The sequence below is a fragment of the Carcharodon carcharias genome, chromosome 6 (genome assembly GCF_017639515.1).
Source record: "Carcharodon carcharias isolate sCarCar2 chromosome 6, sCarCar2.pri, whole genome shotgun sequence".
NCBI classification, from domain to species: domain Eukaryota; kingdom Metazoa; phylum Chordata; class Chondrichthyes; order Lamniformes; family Lamnidae; genus Carcharodon; species Carcharodon carcharias.
In genome coordinates, this window is record NC_054472.1 from 54,643,841 (window position 1) to 54,665,494 (window position 21,654).

Here is a 21,654-nt window from a genome sequence, read left to right on the forward strand (position 1 = left end):
TAGCGAAGGACCATCAAAAGTTGATAAAAGAAAAAAATTAGAATATGAGAGTAAACTAACCAGGAATATAAAAAAAAATTGTAAAAGCTCTTACAATGTATAGAAAAAGGAAGAGAGTAACTAAAGTAAATATTGGTCCCTCAGAAGCAGAGACAGGAGAAATTATCATGGGGAATGAGGAAATGGTGGAGACATTGAACAAATATTTTGTGTCTGTCTTCACAGTAGAAGGCACAAGTTACATACCAGAAATAGAGGGTAACCTAGAAACTAATGAGAACAAGGAAATTAAAGTAATTAATATCAGCATAGAAAAAGTACTGGAGCAACTTGAGGGACTAAAATCTGAAATCCCCAGAACCTGATGGCCTGCATCCTAAGGTTCTAAAAAAGATAACTGTAGAGATAGTCAATGCGCTGGTTATGATTTTCCAAAATTCCCTAAATTCAGGAACTGTCCCATCAGATTGGAAGTTGGCTTTTCAAGAAAGGAGAGAGAGAGAACGCAGGGAAGCACAGGCAAGTTAGCTTAACATAGGTCATTTGGAAAGTGCTAGAAAAGCATAGAACAAGTCATCATGGTTTTATGAAAGGGAAACACTTTAACAAATTTATTAGTGTTTTGAAGATGTAACTAGTTGGGTAGAAAAGAGGGAACCGGTAGATGTAGCATACTTGGATTTCCAAAACCCATTCAATAAGGTGCCACACAAAAGGTTAATACACAAGATAAGGGCTCGTGGAATTGGGCATGATTGTTTAAAATTCATTTACGGAATGTGGACGTTGTTGGCTAGGCCAGCATTTATTGCCCATCGCTAATTGCCCTTGAGAAAGTGGTAGTGAGCTGCCTTGAACCGCTGCAGTCCCTGTGGCATAGGTACATCAACAGTGCTGTTAGGGAGTGAGTTCCAGAATTTTGATCCAGTGACAGTGAAGCAGCGGGCAATATATTTCCAAGTCAGGGGAGCTTCCAGGTGGTGGTGTTCCCATGTGTCTGCTGCCCTTGTCCTAGATGGTAGTGGCTGTGGATTTGGAAGGTGCTGACTAAGGAGGCTTGGTGAGTTTCTACAGTGCATCTTGTAGATGGTACACACTATTGTCATTATGCATCGGTGGTAGAGCGAGTGAATGTTTGTGGAAGGGGTGCCAATCAAGCAGGCTGCTTTGTCCTGAATGGTGTCAAGCTTCTTGAGTGTTGTTGGAGCTGCACTCATCCAGGCACACTCCTGACTTGTACCTTGTAGATGGTGGACAGGCTTTGGGGAGTCAGGAGGTGAGTTACTTGCCATAAAATTCCTAGCCTCTGACCTGCTCTTGTAGCCATAGTATTTATATGGCTAGTCCAGTTCAGTTTCTGGTCAATGCTAGCAACTCTATTAAATAAGCATGGATTGAGAACCGGTTAACAGACAGGAAGTAGAGAATAGGGATAAATGGGGCATTTTTAAGTTGGCTGGCTGTGACCACTGGAGTGCTGGGGCCTGAACAATTTACAATCTATACTAATGACTTAGATGAAAAGTCGGGGTAATACATCTAAAGTTTGCAGATGATACAAAGCTAAGTGGGATTGCAAGCCGTGAGGAGGACCCAGGCTGCAAAGAGATATAGACAGGTTTATTGACTGAGCAACAAGTAGCAAATAGTGTATAATGTGGGAAAGTGTGTGGTTATTCACTTTGGTTGTAAGAATAGAAAAGCAGAATATTTTTTAAAAGATGTGAAACTTGTAAAATGATGATCTTCAGAGAGACTTGGGTTTACTTGTACAAGGACCAGCAGGTACAGCAAACAATTAGGAAAGCAAATGGAATGTTGACCCTTATAGTGAGGAGATTGGAATGCAAGAATAAAGAAGCCTTGCTACAATTGTACATGGCTTTGGTGAGATCACACCTGGAATACTCTGTGCAAATATGGTGTCCATATTTAGGGAGCTTATATTTGCATTGCAGGCAGGTTCAGTAGATTGGTCCCTGGGATGAGAGGGTTGTCTTATGATGAGTGAATTAGGTCTGTGTTCTTTGGAGTTTAGAAGAATGGGAGGTGAACCCATTGAAACATTCAAGATTACGAAGAGGCCTGACAGGGTAGATGCTGTGATATTGGCGGGATTTTCCAGTCCCGCCTGCCGCTGGGATCGTCCGGTCCTGCTGAAAGTCAGCAGTGGGCTTTTGACTAGCCGCTGAATTTCACGCAGCAGGTCCCGCCACAGTGGAGCTGCAAAATCCCAGCCATTGTTTCACCTGGCTGGGGAATTGCAGTTTCAAGATGAGGAGCTGATCATTTAGGATTGAGATGAGGAAGAATTTCTTCACTCAGAAGGTTTTGAATCTATGGCATTCTCTACCTAAAAGGATTGTGGGTTTGCCTTCATTGAATATATTTAAGGCTGAGGCAGATAAATGTTTGGTCTCAGGGAATTAAGGGATATGGAGAGTGGGTGGGAAAGTGGCATTGAAGCCCAAGATCAGCCATGATCATATTGAATGGCAGATCAGGTTCAATGAGCTAGATGATCTTTCTTATGTTCTTTTGTTCCTTTGATGGTAAGGATCCCACTCTGTATCAGATTTGGCATTTTCGATTTCACAATCATTCTTCCACAACAAATCATTTTCCTTTCTGTCCATTGAATTGGATGTTCTGCAGTTTTTGAATGATCTGATGACAGCCTGTGCATTAATGGCATCCCACGATTTGATGACAAAACCACAAAAACTTCAAACTAGGCAGCGTGCATATTTGCTCTGTTTATGAAGGTTTTTTCTCTGCAACACGAGACATTTTTGTTCCATGTAGTGGATACACCAACCAGCTGTTGATCTGAAATATTTGATGGGCTCGTGGTTTGATTTGGCCCATTGTAAGTGTGTATATCTGCCTTGCATTCCTGGTGACGATGCCACATTCTGATGCATGCTTCTCAAGATCAGCCCAATGACTGGTTCCTACTCTCATGGTGCATTTGGTCTTGGGCATCTTCTTTAGGACAGATTCCTCCTCCCATTTTCGCAACAGTTTTTCATTAACACCAAATTCTCCCTCAGTTATTTGATTTTGCAAATGTTATTTTTAGCTTGAAAACACTTTTGTACTTTACTCTTTTTGCCGGAGGACTCATTTCTATATATCGCTCAGCACACGAGGTCTGCTCTGTATGAGCGTGTCTAAAACTCCTTTGCACCTTCTTGGCAACATGACCTGTATTGCCTGCTTGATCCTATGTGCCGACTTATAAGGTGAGTAAAACAGGCACTTCTGAGGTGAAAATTTGAGGCCAACTCCTAATGCGAGTATAGCACTTTTTGACAGAAAGTAGGAGTCAATTTATATGCCGAGCATAGGCTGGAACATAATTTTTGGTGCCATAAAAATGAGGCTGTCTTGTATGTTGGATCGACTTGTAGGCTGCAATCTATGGTAAGACCAAAGTAAAAATTGGCAAGAAGCAGATGTTATAAGTATGATAATGGAACTCGAGAAAGTAAAATAGGAAATTTTCTTGGCAAACAAAAACAGAACAGCAATGGGAAACATTTAAAATGGTGATTCTCTCGGTAAAATCCGAGAGAAGTGTATCCCACAAAAATCAAAAGAAAACACAATCCAGCAATGACATGTGGATGAATAAGGAAAAAAGGGTAAAATTGAAACTGGAGAAAAAGGCATAAGCTAAGCACATAACCAACAAAGGAGGGGTTGACACCATGGAACATTAAAATGGGAGTCAAAAAAAATTGGGAAAGCAAAGAGAGACTAAAAAATGAGATTATCAAGGAATGTTTTTAAAAAAAAAAAGTGCATTCTATAGACGCATAACAAAGAAAGTCAGGTAGGGCAACAAAGGGATGCATGTGATAAAGTCAAGTAATAACAGTATAAATGAAGATATATTGAATAATTACTTTGCCTAGGTATTTTAAAGAGAGACTAACATGGTGGCCATCTCTTTTTTTTGAGGTTTACTTTTAAAGTTATCAAAGAATTTAAATAGAAAAGAAAGAGATAATTGATAAACTAATCAAAGGATAAAACTGATCTGGATGGATTGCATCGATACAAATGAAAGTAAGTTAGGGAGGAGATAGCAGATGCACTATTACATATATATCAAAAATTATCAGAAAAAGAAACAGTGTAGTGCGAAAGGATTGGTGGACAGCTAATCTTAGTCCTACATTTAAAAAGGGAAATAGAACAAATCTTGGGAACTGTAGATCAATTAGCTTCATGTTGGTGTTTAGAACCATAGAAAAGCTACGGCACAGAAAGAGGGCTTTCAGTCCATCACATCTGTGACAGCAAAAAAAAAGAGAAAAAATAAGCTAGTCGCTCATTTTTAATCCCACTTTCCAGCACCTGGTCCATAGCCTTGCAGGTTACATCGCTTCAGGTGCAGACCCAGGTACCTTTTAAATGAGTTGATCGTTTCAGCCTCAACCATCAATTCAGGCAGTGAATTCCAGATGCCCACAACCCTCTGGGTGAAAAAATTTTTCCTCACATCCCCTCTAATCCTTCTATCGATCATTTTAAATCTAAGGCCTGTGGTAATTGACCCCTCAACTAGGGGAAACAGGCCTTTCCTGTCTACCCTATCTAGGCCCCTCATAATTTTGTATACCTCATTTAGGTGACCCCTCAACCACCTCCGTTCTAAGGAAAAGAACCCTAGCCTAGCCAATCGTTCTTCATTGCTGCAATTTTCAAGCCCTGGCAGCAATCTTGTAAATCTCCACTGTACTTTCTCCAGAGCAATTATGTCCTTCGTGTAATGTGGTGACCAGAACTGTACACGAAATTGCAGCTGTAGCCTAACCAGTGTTTTCTACAGTTCTAGCATTACATCCCTGCTTTTGTATTCAGAACCTCATTCAATAAAGGAAAGCATTCCATATGCTTTCTTTACCACCCTACCCACCTGTCTTGCTACCTTCAGGGACCTGTGGACATGCACTCCAAGGTCTTTCACTTCCTCAACCCCGCTCAATATCCTCCCATTTATTGAGTATTCCTTTGCTTTGCTTGCCATTCCCAAATGCATTAGCGCACGCTTCTCTGGATTGGATTCTGTTTGCCACTTTTGCCCACTTAACCAATACATCAATATCATTCTGGAGACAACAGCTGGCTTCTTATAGGAAGGATGTGATTGCACTGGAGGGGGTGCAGAGGAGATTCTCGAAGATGTTGCCTGGGATGAAACATTTAAGTTATGAAGAGAGGTTGGATAAACTTGAATGGTTTTCGTTGGAGCAGAGAAGACTGAGGGGCGAGCTGATCGAGGTGTACAAGATTATGAGGGGCGTGGACAGGGTGGATAGAGAACAGCTGTTCCCCTTAGCTGAAGAGTCAGTCATGAGGGGACACAAGTTCAAGGTGAGGTTTAGGGGAGAATGTGAGGAAAAACTTTTTTTACCCAGATGTTGGTGACGGTCTGGAATGCGCTGCCTGGGAGGGTGGTTGAGGCGGGTTGCCTCACATCCTTAAAAAAGTACCTGGATGAGCACATGACATGTCATAACATTCAAGGCTATGGGCCAACTGCTGGTAAATGGGATTAGGTAGGTAGGTCAGGTGTTTCTCGTGTGTCGTGGCAGACTCAATAGGCTGAAGGGCCTCTTCTGCACTGAGAGAATCTGTGATTCTTCACTATCAACTGTGTGACCAATTTTTGTGTCATCTGCAAATTTCCCAATCACTTAGCCAATTTTGGATTCAATTCGCCACCTTCCCCTGCATCTCTTGGGATCTCAGTTTTCTGACGAGTCTGCCTTGTGGGACCTTGTCAACTGCCTTACTAAAATCCATGTAGACAACATCCACTGCACCACCCTCATCAACCCTTCTTGTTACTTCCTCAAAAAATTCTATTAAGTTAATAGGCACGATCTTCCACTAACAAAACCATGCTGACTGTCCCTGATCAATCCATGTCTTTCTAAATGACCGTTTATCCATCCTGCCTCTCAGAATTGATTCCAATAATTTGCTCACCACCGATGTCAGACTGACCAACCGATAATTTTCTGACCTATCCATCGCACTGTTTTTGTATATTGGTACAATGTTCATAAACCTCCATTCCTCTGGTACCTCGCCTGTATCTAGTTAGGATTGGAAAATGATCTTCAGAGCATCCGCTATTTCCTCCCTGGCTTTCTTTAACGATCTAGGATACAATCCATTCAGCCCTGGTGATTTATCCACCTTCAAGGATGTCAGTCGCTCCAGTACTACTTCTCTCTCTATGCTTATTATATCTAATATTCCACTCCTCTTTAACTAGAATATCTGCATCATCCCTCTCCTGTGTGAAGACAGAGACAAAGTACTCATTACGAACCCTGCCTACATCTTCAGTATCAACACACATGTACATCTCTGATAGGCCCTGCCCTTTCCTTAGTTATTCTCTTGCTCTTAATGTACTGGTAAAACATCTTTGGGTTTTCTTTGATTTTATCTGCCAATATTTTTTGTATCTTCTCTTTGCTTTCCTACTTTCCTTTTTTACTTTTCCCCTGTACTTTCTATACTCCTCTAGGTTTTCTACAGTATTAGACTTTTTGTGACTGTCCTAAACGCTCTTTTTCTGTTTTATCTTACCCTGTATGCTTCTGGATAGCCAAGGGGCTCTAGATTTGGCAATACCACCCTTTTGTGGGAACATGTCTACTCTGTGCCTGTTGAATCTCGCTTTTGAATACCTAACGCTGATTTGACACTGTTTTCCCTTCTAGTAGATGTATCCAGTCCACTTTCATCAGTTCACCCCTCAGCTTTGTAAAATTTGTCTTCCCCCAATTTAGAACTTTTACTCCTGTTCTATGTTTGTCCTTTTCCATACTGATGCTAAATCTAACTATATTATGATCACTATCTCCAAAATGGACCCTGCTGCTACTTGCCCCAGCTTAATTTGCCTACATATTTGCTCTTCTAACTCCCCTTCCACTATTTGGGGCTCTATAGTACACCCCTAGCAACGTAACTGCCCCTTTTTTATTTCTGAGCTCAACCTGACACCTCAGCTCATCAGCTTTATTTGCTATACTCCTTGCCTTATTTGGTGCTTCCTATAGTATATCATCCCTTCTCACAGCTGTAATTGTTTCTTTAACCAATTATGCTATACCCCAACCTCTTTTATCCCCCTCTCTATCCTGCCTGAAATCTCCATATCCAGGATTTTGAGCTGCCATCTTTGCCCCTCTTCAAGCCAAGTTTGCGTTATAGCGATGATATCATGCTGCTATGTGTCAGCCTGTGCCCTCACATTATGGCACAGCTGATGGCAAATGTTGAGTTGTTCAAATCCTAAAGGGAAACTTGAAATCATTTTTTTAATTCATTCATGGGATGTGGGCGTCACTGGCTAGGCCAGCATTTATTGCCCATCCCTAATTGCCTTTGTATAGAGGGCGTTTAAGAGTCAACCAGATTGCTTTGGGTCTGGAGTCACATGTAGGCCAGACCAGGTAAGGACAGTAGATTTCCTTCCCTAAAGGACATTAGTGAACCAGATAGGTTTTACGACAATGGGCGATAGTTTCATGGCCATCATTAGACTTTTAATTCCATCTGCCGTGGTGGGATTCAAAGCCAGGTCCCCAGAGCATTACACTGGGCCTCTGGATTACCAATCCAGTGACAGTACCACTGCGCCACTGCTTTGCAGTTTGTATAAATTTCAAGATGCATACCTTGAATTCAGTAGTAATTAGACCACCAAGTCTTATAGATTTTACAAAACTAGATTAAACGTTTATTAATAAGAGAAATGACTTTAAATACATACATCGATCTATAAATTGCTACTATAACTTCTAAATCCCCTAATCAATCTAACTCCCTGTTACACTTTCGTTAAGATAACAGTAAGTCACACAGATTTTAAAAGATGCAGACAAAGAAACATAATGCCCTGAACAAGTCGAATTCAAAGTGAGTTTTCTTGACTTCAGTTCCTAGAGTCAGCAGTTTGGTGCATACAGGCTGCAGGATTTTCACACTTGTTGGATCTTAAACTGCCCCCCTTACAAACAGTCTTCTCTCCCTAATACATATTTTCCCTTTTGAGTACAAATCCCCTTTGTTTCACTATGTCTTTGGACTTTATCTTTCTGATAATAAAAATCTCTCGTAGCACTAAGTTTTACCAGTAATCTTTGGGAAAAATAAACACACTTTCTAAACTTCACGTGGCAAGGTGACACATTTCATCCCTTCTTTGAAATCAATCTAGTCTGGTTTATTTAAAAATGCAAATGTTCCCTTGACACCTATGTTTCTAAACTTCTCCATATTTACTTAATTAGCATTTCAAACCTAACTTCTCTTCTTACACCAAAGCACCCAGTGTAGCTGCCTCTAATTCAATTAAGTGTCAGTCTCTCTCTCTCTTGCGCATGTGTGCACACACACGCACACACACACACAGCCCACTAATTACTCTATTTTACAACAAATTCCAGTAACATTATGGAAATTATTATATCTTCCTGATACCTCAGCTCATCAGCTTTATTTGCTATACTCCTTGTATTTGCATATACACCTAACATTGCCAAATTCCTGGGCTGTACACTTTTTAACCTGTGCTGCTTCTGTCTTTCAGAGTCACTTGCTAATTCTCCATCTCCTGTTCCCTACTCAGAATTTGCCCTCAGATTTCCAGCCCTCTGCCAACACCCCCCCCCCCCACAAAACAGTGCGAGCAGATCTCCTTGTCAGGATATTCAGGTGCCCAGTCCTGTTCAGGTGTAGACCACCCAGCTTGTACAGGTCCCACCTTCCCCAGAACCGGTCCCAATGCCTCAGAAATCTGATGTCCTCCCTCCTACGCCAGTTTTCCAGCCACTTGTTCAATCACATTGTTCTGCTATTTGTATACTCACTTGCACATGGATCTGGGAGTAATCCTGAAATTACTGCTTTAGAGGCCCTGCTTTACAATGTCCTTCCTAGCTCCCTGAAATCTGTTGTCAGGACCTCATCCCCTTTCATACCCAAGTCATTGGTACCAACTTGGACCACGACCTCTGGCTGATCACCCACCTTCAGAAGAATGTCCTGCAGCTGCTCCGTGACATCCTTAACCCTGGCACCAGGGAGGCAACATACCATCCTAGAGTCACATCTCTGGACACAGAAATGCCTGTCCGTTCCAATAACTAATGAATCCCCTATCTCTACTGCTCTTCCCCTCTTCTTCATCCGCTCCTGTACAGCAAAGCTGCCTGTGGTGCCACAATCCTGGCTCTGACTGCACTCCTCTGAGGAACCAATGTCCTCACTAGAATCCAAAAAGGAAAACCAATTGGTGAGTAGGACCCCAGGAGACTGTTGCACGACCTTAGTTCCCTTGGACTGCCTGGCAGTCACCCATTCCCTTTCTGCCTCCAGGCTCCTAAGCTGCAGGTGTCAATGAATGCGCTATCATGTAGCTCTCAACATCACGGATGCATCACAGTTACTCCAGCTGCCACTCAAGCTCTGAAATCCAGAGCTCAGGGCTCTGCAGCTGGTGACACTTCCATGTGGTCGCCTAGGACACCAGTTGCGTCCGTGACTTCCCACATATTACACAACTGAATTGTCCTGCCATTGCTTCAATTTACTTCCCTTATGCTAACTTTATTTTACTTTGGTTTATGTATACATCTTTATTTTACCTGGCTGGCCTTGGCTTAATTTTACTTCTCTATTGCTTGTGTTTCCTACTGAAATCTAAGTAGCTCCTTTTAGGAAGAAAATGTTTTCCTCATTTTCAGCTACTTGAAGACCCTCCCGAACAGCAGTTTCTCAGCAACTGATGAACTTGTGCTCCTCCTGTGATGCCACTCTTGGATGTTTTCAAAACTCAGCCCTCTCGTGCAGCTTTTCAACTCCTGCAGGCTGAGAAAGATAGAGAAAGATAAAGGAGCACCCCCCCCCCCCCTCCCAAAACTCCATTCTCACCAATCTCACTCTGTAACAATGCACCCCACTGTTTGGAAAGATAATGGAATCCTTACTCTAATTTGTCTTGAAAGATATATATAAACTGAAAATATGACAGTGTAGCCAACACAAATTTTGAAAAGGATGGTCATGCTTGACAAACTTTATTGAATTTTTTGAAGAAGAACAAAAAGGGTAAGTAGGCATAATATATTTGTATTTTCAAAATGCCTGTAAGGTACTATGCAAGTGAATTCAGATCAGAATTTGGAGTCAGGGAACAAATAGCAGAATGGATAGTAAGACGGCTACAAAGGAGAAAACAGACAGTAAGTAGTATTTAAAAGTAGGTACTCAGACAGACAAAAGTTAGGAAGTGGTGTTGCACAAGGATTGGTGTTGGGACCACTCTTATTCAATATTTACATAAATCGTTTGGACTCTGGAACCATAAGTACAATTTCAAAATGTGCGAATGACACCAAATAGGGGAGTGTACCTAATAGAAGGGAGGCCTGCAAAAAAAATTAATATATTTGCAGAATGGCCATGTAATTGGCAAATAAGCTTCACAGCAATAAGTGTGAGGGTGCAATTTGGGAGGAAGATTAAGGCGGGTGGAGGGTACAGATACACAAACCATTATAGTGGTTACACAGGTTAATAATACCATAGGGGGGAAAAACACAAGCACTGTGATTCATTCCTAAAGAGAGAGAATTGAAAAGCATAGATGTTGAACTTATGCAATGTTGGTGAACAGTTCTAGTCTCCATATTATTAAAAAGGATACAGAGGGACTAGAGAGAGTGCAAAAAAGATTTGCTAGTTTAATACTAGAATTGAGAGGTTATGCCATTCAGGAAATGTTGAACAGGCTGTGGCTCATTTCTCTAGAAAAGAGAAGGTTCAAGGGTCACCTGGTATTTAGATTATGAAAGGGTTTGCCAGGGCGTAGGGAACCAATATGATTCCACTCGTGGGGGAGACCAGAACAAGAAAACATTAATATCAGGCTAACAAATCCAATAGGGAATTCAGGAGATACTGCTTTACCCAGAGAGTGGATAGAATGTGGAACATGCTACCACAGGGAATTGCTGAGGTGACCAGCATAGATGCATTGAAGGAGAAATAAATAAACCCACAAGGGATAAAGGAACAAAAGGATATATTGATATGGTTAGATGAAGAGGGAGGCACAAGTAGAGAAAAACCACTGGTATGGAATCATTGGGCCGAATAGCTTGTAAATACTATATAGAAATAAATAGGTGTGTCATGGCTTCTAAGGACAAAATACTTGGAAGCTCCTGCACTAAATCTAGAAAAATTTGGGGGAATAGCTATATGTGCAAGGATATTTAAAACAGGATATTTATTTATTATACATTTGTTAAGTATCGCTGTATAAGAATAAACACTTAAAATACAATTTTAATTAAATATGGTCATCATTTTTACTCCTTATTTCGCTCTCTTTTAATTATTTTTCTTTCTATGCTATTCAATCTCATCTATCTAACCAGCAACTTTTAGTACATAAGAGGCAGGTGCAGCGTCTGGAATAAATTAGTCTCTGTTCATAACATAAGGAATGGGAGCAAAAATAGGCCATTTGGCTTCTCAAACCTGCTGTGCCGTTCCGTAAGATTGTAGCTCATGATCTACCTCAGCTACACCTTCCCACATTAACCCATATGCTTTGACTCCCTTAGAATCCAAACTTAAAACATTTCTGTCTTGAATGCACTCAATGACTGAGCATCCACAGCTCTTTGGGTTAGAGATTTACAAAGATTCACAACCTTATGAGTGAAGAACTTTCTCCTCATCTCAGTCCTAAATCTCTGACCCTTATTCTGAGATTGTGATCCTTAGTTCTAGACTCCCCAGTCAGGGAAACACCCCCCCCCCAACTTCTACACTGTCAAGCCCCTTAAGAATTGTTTTTCAATCAGGCCACCTGTCATTCTTCTAAACTGTGGGGAATGTAAGTCTAGTTTACCCAACCTTTTCTCATGGGACAATCCCTCATCCCAGGAATCAGTCTTTTGATCAGTTCTGATCAAAGAGCCATCAACTGCATTTTGAGTAAAATGAGACCCAGCAGTGTAAAGGGATACAGACTTGCATTTGTATAACACCACCTATGAACAAAGGGCATCCCATAATGCATTACAATTAAGTACTTTTGAAGTGTGGTCATTGTTAAGTCTGAATTACAGCAGTCAATTAACATACTGGAAACACCCAGAAACAGTAATGAAATAATGCCCAGATGTTTTAGGTCTTCTGTTGAGGGATCAACATTGGCCAGGACACTGACCTAGCTTTTCAAGTAATGCCATGGGATCGTTACCTCCTCTTGAGACAATCAAGAGTTGATTCTCTCATTCTGCTTTCTGACCTTAATACCACCATCTGTACCTCCTATAGCCAGTACCACTACCATTAACAGCCCTTTGTCCTTTTGTTCATGACGTCTTTGTAAATCTCTCCTTTGCCTCAACGTATCGCTGGCCTTCTAACCAGCTTCACCTGCTCCACCCCCCTTGGACAGTATAAATTTCATCACGTTTTTACTTCTCTTTAGCTCTGAAGAAGACTCATACGGACTCAATGTTAACTCTATCTTTCTCTCCACAGTTGCTGTTAGATGTGCTGAATTTTTCCAGCATTTTCTGCTTTTGTTTAAGAGTCGATTCTCGCCTGGTCGTGGCAAGAAAACAAATTTAGGGTTACAAGTAATTGTTTCCTGCATCTTTTTGGAAAGTGGGAGGTGACAGGTCTTCCCCACACATGTTGTTTGACTGTTTTTAATGTTTTGTAATGTTTATCTTGTCCATGTTGTTACTGGGATTGCTTCCAGTAAGAGAATGGGTTAATGGAAATCACCGGAATCCCAACCTAAGTGAGATCTTAAGAGTGCGAATCAACAAATTATACTTTGGTCTGGTCTCAGATTAATTCAATCACTGCTCTGCAGAACAGTCTGGAGGGCTAAGGTCAGTTTTATTTTCATAGCCAAATGAAAGGTCTCTTAAGGCCCTCTATAAATGACAATTTCATTATGATGCTATAAAATCAAACTTACACAAGCTTCGTTTAAATCAGGGAAAATACAATCTTCATGTTGATTTTTTTAAATCTAGGAAACACCACACCAATATAAATCAATAATGCTAAATCTTATGAGATGGAACAAATTAAAATATATTATGTGGTAGAACTTTTGCACACACAATTGATTTTTCTGAAGCTCAGTGATGCCTCTTTTCTCTCATGGTGTAAGGGTAGAATGTCTTTCTGTTCATGTCTTTGTCCTGCTACAAGTCAAAACTTGTTACTGGTTGCACCAGGTTGCCATAGAAACACAACTAACTGTCATTTCAACTCAGAACATTAGTGGTTATATTTGTGGGTTTGCAGGATTATTAAAATTTAACAAAATTATTGATTTTCCTTTTATTTATGCTTGTGAGAGTTTTCTCCAGGTAGTTGTTTTTGAAGAACAAAGCTTTCTTGCACAGTGCTTTTTTGACATGTGAGGCGTGATATTAAAATACACCGTTTTAAATAAGTAAGGAACATTTTTTAAGTAAATATGTAATTTACCTTGAAGTGATATGAGCAAATACTTTATGTATTTTTTAAAAGAAATTGAATGGACATGGTATAGGAATATCAGCAACATCAGTCGTTGGAGCTCCTGGTACTGCATTCCATTTTAAGGCAGGAACTTGAAACGTGGTGTGTTTTAGGTTGTCTGTGGTTGCTTGTTTTATTAACTTGTTATATGTCACACAGATTACATAGAATTTTGCAGCAGAAAACTAAGAATTCAGCCCAGTTGGTTTATGCTCCACACGAACGTTGTTCCACCCTTTTCACCTCACCATATCAACATCTCTTTCTATTCCTTTCTTTCTCATGTACTTATCTAGCTTCCCCTTAAATGCTTCTATGCTGTTTGCCTCAACTACTTAAAGTGGTAGTGGGTTCCACATTCTAAACATTCTGTGGGTCAAAGGTTTCTCCTAAATTCTTTATTGGATTTATTTGTGGTGCCTAGCTTTGGGCTCCCTCACAAGGGGAAACAACTTTTATCTATTCTATCAAATCCCTTCATAATTTCAAAAATATCTATCAGGTCACCTCTTTGTCTTTTCTAGAGAAAATGGCTTTATCTGGTCCAATTTATTTTGGTAGTGATAACCTCTCAGTTCTCGTGTCATCCTTGTAATTTTGTTTGTACTTTTTCCAGTGTTTATATGTTCTCTACAGATGGCAGAAACCCTCCTATTGCTTGTTTTGGAGCTTTGCAATATGAAGGAGTTTGCAATATGAAGGAGTTTGCAGTATGAAGGAGTTTCTTTGGAACTGTAATCTGCACCGATCTTTGTTGTTGCATCAAATCTACGGAACACTAACAGGCTATTCGGCCCAACTGGTTCTGAGCAGTCTTAATACTTGAGACTTAATACACTCCTCCCACTAATTATCTTTTCCCCATCCTGCCCATTGTATTTCTCTGTACCTTTTACCCTCGAGTGTGTGCCATATCTCACCTTAAATGTGTGTAGAGCTGATATGTTGCAGCTGCATTACGGCTTGGAGGTAGTGGCTTCCAGGGGCTAACTCAAGGATCAGCTCATCTGCCTTTTGATGGCATTTTCTCCTTCAAGTCCTGCTCCCCTCCTCCAGGTGCTTATCCACCCAAAACTGTTGCCACTTTGTGGAGGTGACTGGGCTATTTAAACCACTGTTCAGCATTCAGCATTGACTAGGCACAGGTAGTACTGCCTTTACAGTAGCAGTTTTGAACACCTGACCTGCCATATATTAGGAATAGCTAGCTGTGGCTCAGTGGTAGTACACTCATCCTGACTTATATGGTCATGGATTCAAGCCCCAATCCAGAGACCAATGACCCATAACTTGTGGTCTCCAGGGCCTCATTCCCGGGAGGTGGGAGGAGGTCTGGCGGGAGGAGGAGGGATCCCCAAGATGTACTAGGGGACCCCCCGGAAGTCCTCATGTAAGAATTGCACAGCAGTTGCCCAGGAAGTTCAAACTGCTGATGGGCAATTGCCATGCGCAAGAAACTATCTGATACTTTGATTTAAATCGCAGATCTTGGATGGTTCCAACTGTCTTAAACAATAGTTAACCACAAAAAATTAAAATTAAAAGAATTAAAATCACTTCCAACTCTTGGGTAACTATAGTACTGGTCCCCCAACTACACTCCCAACTACACCCCCATCCCCTGACTACCTTCTGACCATCCCCCCACCACTGACCACCCAACACCACCACCCCACCCCATCCTACCCACTTACTTTACACACTTATCTTCTCCCTGGCTTCTCAAAGTGACTGGACCTTTAAACTTACCTACTTTACGGCAGCTAGTGCTAAAAAAGGGAGGTGGCTTCTTTTCTTCCGACACTGCTGGAGTCAATGAAGATCTCGGGAACCCACTACATTGCACTATTCTCACCCAGCCTGAGTTGGAAGGGCAGGTGAGAAAGGTGCGGCTGCATTTTAGTGTAGGTAAGAAGGAGCAGAGTGAAAATCCGACAGATTACCATGCTACCAAAGTTATGGTCCAACATTTGGGCTAATAATGCAGAAATCATGCACCGTCAGCGAGTGATGTCAGATACGTGGTCTTTCTTTTGTAATATGGTTTCTTAGTGAAGATGAAGGAAATGCAAATCTGGGCAAAGGGAAGGAAAGTGTCATAAATAACAATGGAAGAAAGCATTAAAGAATGAACTCTTATTTCTATGGCTCCATTAATGACCTCAGGGCAGCTAATTAACTATATGTATAGTGAGCAAATAAAAATCACAAAATGCTGTAAATACTCAGATTTGACAGTATCTGTGGAGAGAGAGAAACCTAATTCTATTTCTCTACCCACAGAAACTGCCTGAGCCAAGTATTTCTAGCATTTTCTGGTTATGTTTTAGATTTCCAGCATTCAATGTAGGAAACACAGTTGGTTCAGCTGAAAAGCTGCAAAGGTGAAGGTCTGAGTTTTACTGTGCAGGAATTTGACAGTTGGGGGTGGTGGGGCACGCGGTTTAAGACTGGGAAAATTGGAAGCAAGTTGGTAAGCTGGCTCTAACTCACCGACTTCCACATTTAACTGTAGCATGTTAGGCTGCATACCCTTAACCCCCTCGGGAGAGAAGGGCGGTCAATTTTAGTATATTATCAGTCAATTACAGCGACCTTAACCTGGCTTTTGCAACTTAACTGTGGGCTCACAGGTTTCCTGGGCCTCCTGGAACTCAACCAGTGAAAGCAATGTGAGTGCACCTTGGCAAATGAGGGGCTGAAGATGACAGGGATATATCTATATTGGCACTGAAACCTCATGCCTGCTTATGTAAAGAGCTTCACTCACAGTATTCGTGCTGAGGGGTAACTTTACGCACTTTGAAGATTACGTTTACAACTTTGGAGATTGCTTTGTCAACTTTGGAGGTTTGTACGTCTGATCTACCATCATCGTGGTTGACATTTTGCTGTGCTACTTCAGTCATCAGATGGGGGGATCATCATGTTCTTCAGGAAAGAGGGGATCAACTGAGAGATGCAGCTTAGAGAAAGCCAGACCATAAGACATAGGAGCAGAAATTAGACCATTCGGCCCATCGAGTCTGCTCCACCATTCAATCATGGCTGATAAGTTTCTCAACCCCATTCTGCCGCCTTCTCCCCATAACCTTTGATCCCCTTACCAATCAAGAACCTATCTATCTTGGTCTTAAATACACATACTTGGCACACAGGGTCCACCAGCAGAGGATAAACTTCCTTGACATGTTGGAACACCGGTGTCTCAGAAGGCTCAAAATCTTGCATCATGTAATGGCAGACATTTTCAACCTGCTGGGGAAAAAAAACCACCTGTCAGCTGGATCTCTTGGCCATACTTCACTAGTGACTGCCCAAGTCGTCATCACCCTCAACATCTTCGCCTCTGATCTTTCCATGAATCTGCCGGAGACTTTTTAGGATGTTGCAGTTGGCAGCCCACAAATGTATAAGAAAGGTGACTAATAGCTTGTTTGCCAGGGCAGGCAATTATGTCAACTTTGCCTGTGATGGCGCCAGTTAGAATGAGTGGGTATTTGGGTTTGCAGCTCTGGCTGGCTTCCCCCAAGTGTAGGGACCAATGAGTGCATGCATATAGCAAATAAGCCCTGACCCAGATCACCCAGGAATATTCATCAATTGCAAGGGTTTCCACTCAACCTTTATGCAGGTGTGCACAAAATTCCTGGACAGCTACCGTGATACTTTCATCCTGCAGCAGTCCACCCTCCTTGACCCACTTCTACCTCGAAGCAGACTTACTGACTGGCTACTTGGAGATGAGAGAGATACTCACTTAAAATGTGGGTGATGACACCCGTGATAAATCCATCCAGTGAGTCCCAGGGACAATACAATGAGAGCCACAGGGCTCCCGGATGTGCCATTGAGCAATTCATCAGCATGCTGAAAATGCAGGTTAGATCCCTGGACAGATCTGGAAATACCCTTCAATACGTATCAGCCAGAGTCTCTAGAATGATTGTGATGTGCTGCATACGGCATTGCAGCAAGGTTTGGATTTTCAGGTGGAAGAAGGCATAGAGTATAGAGCCTCTTCCGATGATTCCGAGGAGGAGCTGTGGCCAATGCATCAGCAGTAGTGCACATTGCTGCTCGGGGTGTTCTTGTTATTGTGAAGTTCACTTCAGTCTTCCCATCTGGCATCCACATTCAAAAGTCACTACCCTGCCAACTATATCCCCAACACAAAGCAGTCCTGTAAACAACCAAGCATTTTCACACCACTCCCATTGCTTGGTCTTCATGTCTTGGCATTCAGAACAAGTGAAAAGGACCTTCCAGTTAGCAGACAAAAATGGCCAAGATGGGAATGTGGTGGGAAGAAGTAATATTTATATGGAGCAAAAATAAAACAAACTTACCAATCTAACTGTGTAACACACCCAAGCGCATACCCCTGTGTATGTATAAGTCTTGACTGTTCCTCTCCCTGTACTTCTACATGGTGCAACCCCTTTGATCTCATCAGTCTGTTCAGATTCCTGCTCTGACTGCCACAATGCTCTTGGCCAGTGTTCTGAGAGTTTGGAGCCCAGTAAAGATTACTATACCTGAAATGTACAGGGGCAGAGCCAGCCTTTGAGAAACAAGGCAACATGTGGAATCCTGACAGAGGTGAGAAGTGGAAATGCTTTGAATTGAGTCCCTCCTTCCATATCCCCAATCATCATCCCTCATAGTCCAGAGGCACTACCCAGATCAGTGGGGTGATGAATAGCCAAAGCTAGAGTAACATGCATTCCGTTTAAGGTGGCACTTATAGAGTGAAAACTGTTGGCGATGCCAGCATGCACTCGTTTGATTGCCATGTTTATGTTCCATGGACAAAAGCATCACAAGGGCCCTGCAATAAAATGTCACTCATGCTTGAGACAAGCTCTGCCAATTTCTCAGAAAGCCTGCCAGTACGCTGCACGTTCTTTGCTGTGGCTCAAGATGTATACTATTTGTCGACCACTCCAAAGTACAACATCTGTACCCAAATGCACAGGGTTTGGACCGTCCTGTGACCTCTGTGGATTCCCCATTGTTATCCCTGCCTCTATCATCTGCTCTTACTCGTTGTATGATGTATGAGTCACCAGATGAAAACCCGACTACCTGTCTTACCAGTCCCACTGAAGTATGACTAGTTAAGGTGATGCATGGTCTGCATGAGTCCTGTGATAGTGAATCCTCGGTGTGCATGACCTCTTCTTAGGAGTTATCGTTATTCTCCTTGACCATCTACAGGATGCTTGAAAGCCCTGTGGAAGACTAAGGGCGTGAAATAGAACTGTTAAGGTAGGACTGTTTTAAATGATCATTATTAACACAGTCATATTTCACTTGCTGCTGACATCAAGTTAACAGGTCTTGTCAGCCATGGCTCAGTTAGTAGCACTCTTGCCTGAGTCGGAAGGTAGTGGGTTCAAGCCCCAATCCAGGAACACAGATCAAGGCTGACACTAGAGTGCAGTACAGAGGGAGTACTCTACCATCTGAGCTGTTGTCTTTCAGATGAGACGTTAAACCAAGGTCCTGTGCACACTCAGGTGGATGTAAAAGATCCCATTGCACTATTTTGAAAAAGAGCAAGGGAGTTACCCCTGGTGCCCTGACCAATATTTATCTTTCAATCAACACCGCAAAAAAATTATTGGCCTAAAACTACCAAATATATGTTGTTCCCCCCCACCCCCACAAATTCCCAGGTAAGGATTGAATGCCAAATACTCGGGGAAGTTCAGACTCCATTTGGGCAATTGCCCTGTCCTGGGAACCATCGATAATGCAATTTAAATCGCAAACTTTGGATGGTTCCATTGGTCATACAGCATAGTTACCCAGAAAAATTTAGAATTAAAACCACTTCTACTTCTGGGTAACTACAGCGCTGACCCCCACGGGACTCCATGTCAAAGTGGCAGGACCGTTAAACTTACCTGGTGCTATAAAAAAAAAAAAAGAGGTGTAGTTTACTTACCTTTGATTCTCCTGGACTCAACAGTAGTCCATGGGAACCTGTTGCGCATGTGTGATCTTGACTGGCTTGAGTTGGAAGGTCGGGAGAGAGAGGAGCAGCTTCATTTTAAGGTAAGCAACTAGGAGCGGAGAGACAATCCAACTCAATTGCCACTCCACCGGAAGTTATGGGCCATAATTTGGTCAAGATCTCGTTGTTTGTGGGAGCTCGTCGTGCACAAATTGGCTTCTGCCTTTCCTACATTATTACAGTGGCGACACTTCAACACGTCCCTCAATGGATGTAAAGATCTTTGGGACACCCAGTTGTCATGAAAGGCACTATAATATGCAAGTTTTCTTTCATCTTTTCTCCTCTTTCTACGCCTTCTCCATGTGCACTGTCTTCCTTGAACACCCTTATTAAATCTGCTCAACCTTATCTGCTCTAAGGAGAAAAAAATCCTGTGTTTTGCACCTTTGGGCTAATTTGACTTTATAAGCCGGACTTTTCAATCAGAGTTGTAAAGGCTATTTAAAGATGTTAGGATAATGATATTGCAGTGGGGGTTCACTCTTAATTCCTTGGGATTGAGGTCAGTTGGTTAAATTGTGAAAAGAAGGCGGTGGGCTTTGGCAGTGGGAATGAGACAGCTTCCTGGCTTTTCTAATCTGAGTTTGGCATTGTCAGTTATTTGGAGAAAAAAATTCCTGTCCCTAGCATAGTCGTCCATCACTCCAATCCAGAAAAACATTATCCAAAGCAGCAATGGTTTGGATTTGTTGTTTTCAGTGAGTGAAATGTGTTTAGATCTTGTTGATTGTGTTAAAACTATGAAGGATTACTCACTAAAGGAGCCATATGGTAATAAAATATTGCTGTAAATGCCATAACGGGACACGAGTTTATTTGGCGGACTCAAGAAATTATAAATAGTTGGCTTGCCACTTTAATTTCCCCTAGGTGGAATCCTGGCAGGCAATCAATAATTCATGGTTGTCCTGGGATAACGGGAGTTCCTAAGTAATTGTCTTTGTAGTTTTAATAGAGTAAAACCTGGAAATTATCAGTTTATTTAGCTTTTGTTTTTTTTTTATTCTCTTAATGCAGGAGGAAGAAAGTGAAGAGGAACCAAAGCTTAAATATGAAAGACTGGCTAATGGAGTGACAGAAATCCTTCAGAAAGATGCAGCAAGTTGTATGACTGTGCATGATAAGGTAGTCTCTTCGTTCCAGCAATTTTAATGTGTAATTTTCAAAAAACTTAATTTACCTGTTACAATCTTTAAGGGCACCGAAACAAGCTATACAAATTATAGAGCTGATCAGAGCTATAGGTGACTAATTTAAAATCATGTGCATAGCCTATCCACCTCATTGTGATTCAGATCAAGCAGCGATGGTTATGTTTTGATAAAACATATGGGTTTCACACAATTCAGTGTTCCGCATCTATTAAGAATTTTCTTCCCATTTTTCTAGTAGCCACTTTCCTTTCTAAAGCATCACATTTTCACAAGCATCAGTCTGTACTAGATGACTAATCGTCATGGCACCTGGTGCAGTCAAGCAGGCTTGTGCAGTGGAATAGTCATACCTAGTTATGTCTGCACACCTGATGTTTTATTAACCAGTATTGATTTTCTTTACCCGGGGGACTTTCTTCTTCCTGAAAAAAAGCAACCTTGCAGGGGCGAAAGACATTGCCGGGCTGAATTTGTAATGAACCTCTTCTTCCTTTCTGCTCTTTAATGCAGGTTCATGTTATAAGTGCCTGAATTTAATTTTCAGTTTAGCAATTCCATCTTGATAAATCCTTTTTAAACCTCAAGTTAATGGAAGGTTATTTTTTAGATGGTGCTGCTTGACTGACATGCTTGGTAGTGCCTGTAAATATGAGCATTTCATTAGAGCCTCCAATCAAGCATGCTCAGATGCACAGAGACTGTAATTTGAGTTGTCCCAGAATTTGGTTAATGCATTGAACTCAAATATATTGATTCTCTTTACAATTCCTTTTCTTTAAGAAAAAAGTTTAGAATGTTTAAAATGTTGCTTTGTGTTTGCAAAAATCCTGAATGTTTATGTAATTTGATTTTTTAAATCAATTATTCCCAGAA

General features: G+C 41.5%; 1 protein-coding gene across 2 annotated transcripts in view; it reads left to right on the top strand.

The window, feature by feature from the left end:
- The window catches only part of vps41 (VPS41 subunit of HOPS complex), a 255,020-nt gene that overhangs the window by 37,085 nt on the left and 196,281 nt on the right, over positions 1-21,654 (top strand). For both annotated transcript variants that reach the window (XM_041189684.1, XM_041189685.1), the window contains exon 3: positions 20,645-20,752. In XM_041189684.1, coding sequence (XP_041045618.1) covers positions 20,645-20,752 — 108 coding nt within the window. The remainder of the gene's footprint in view (positions 1-20,644; positions 20,753-21,654) is intronic.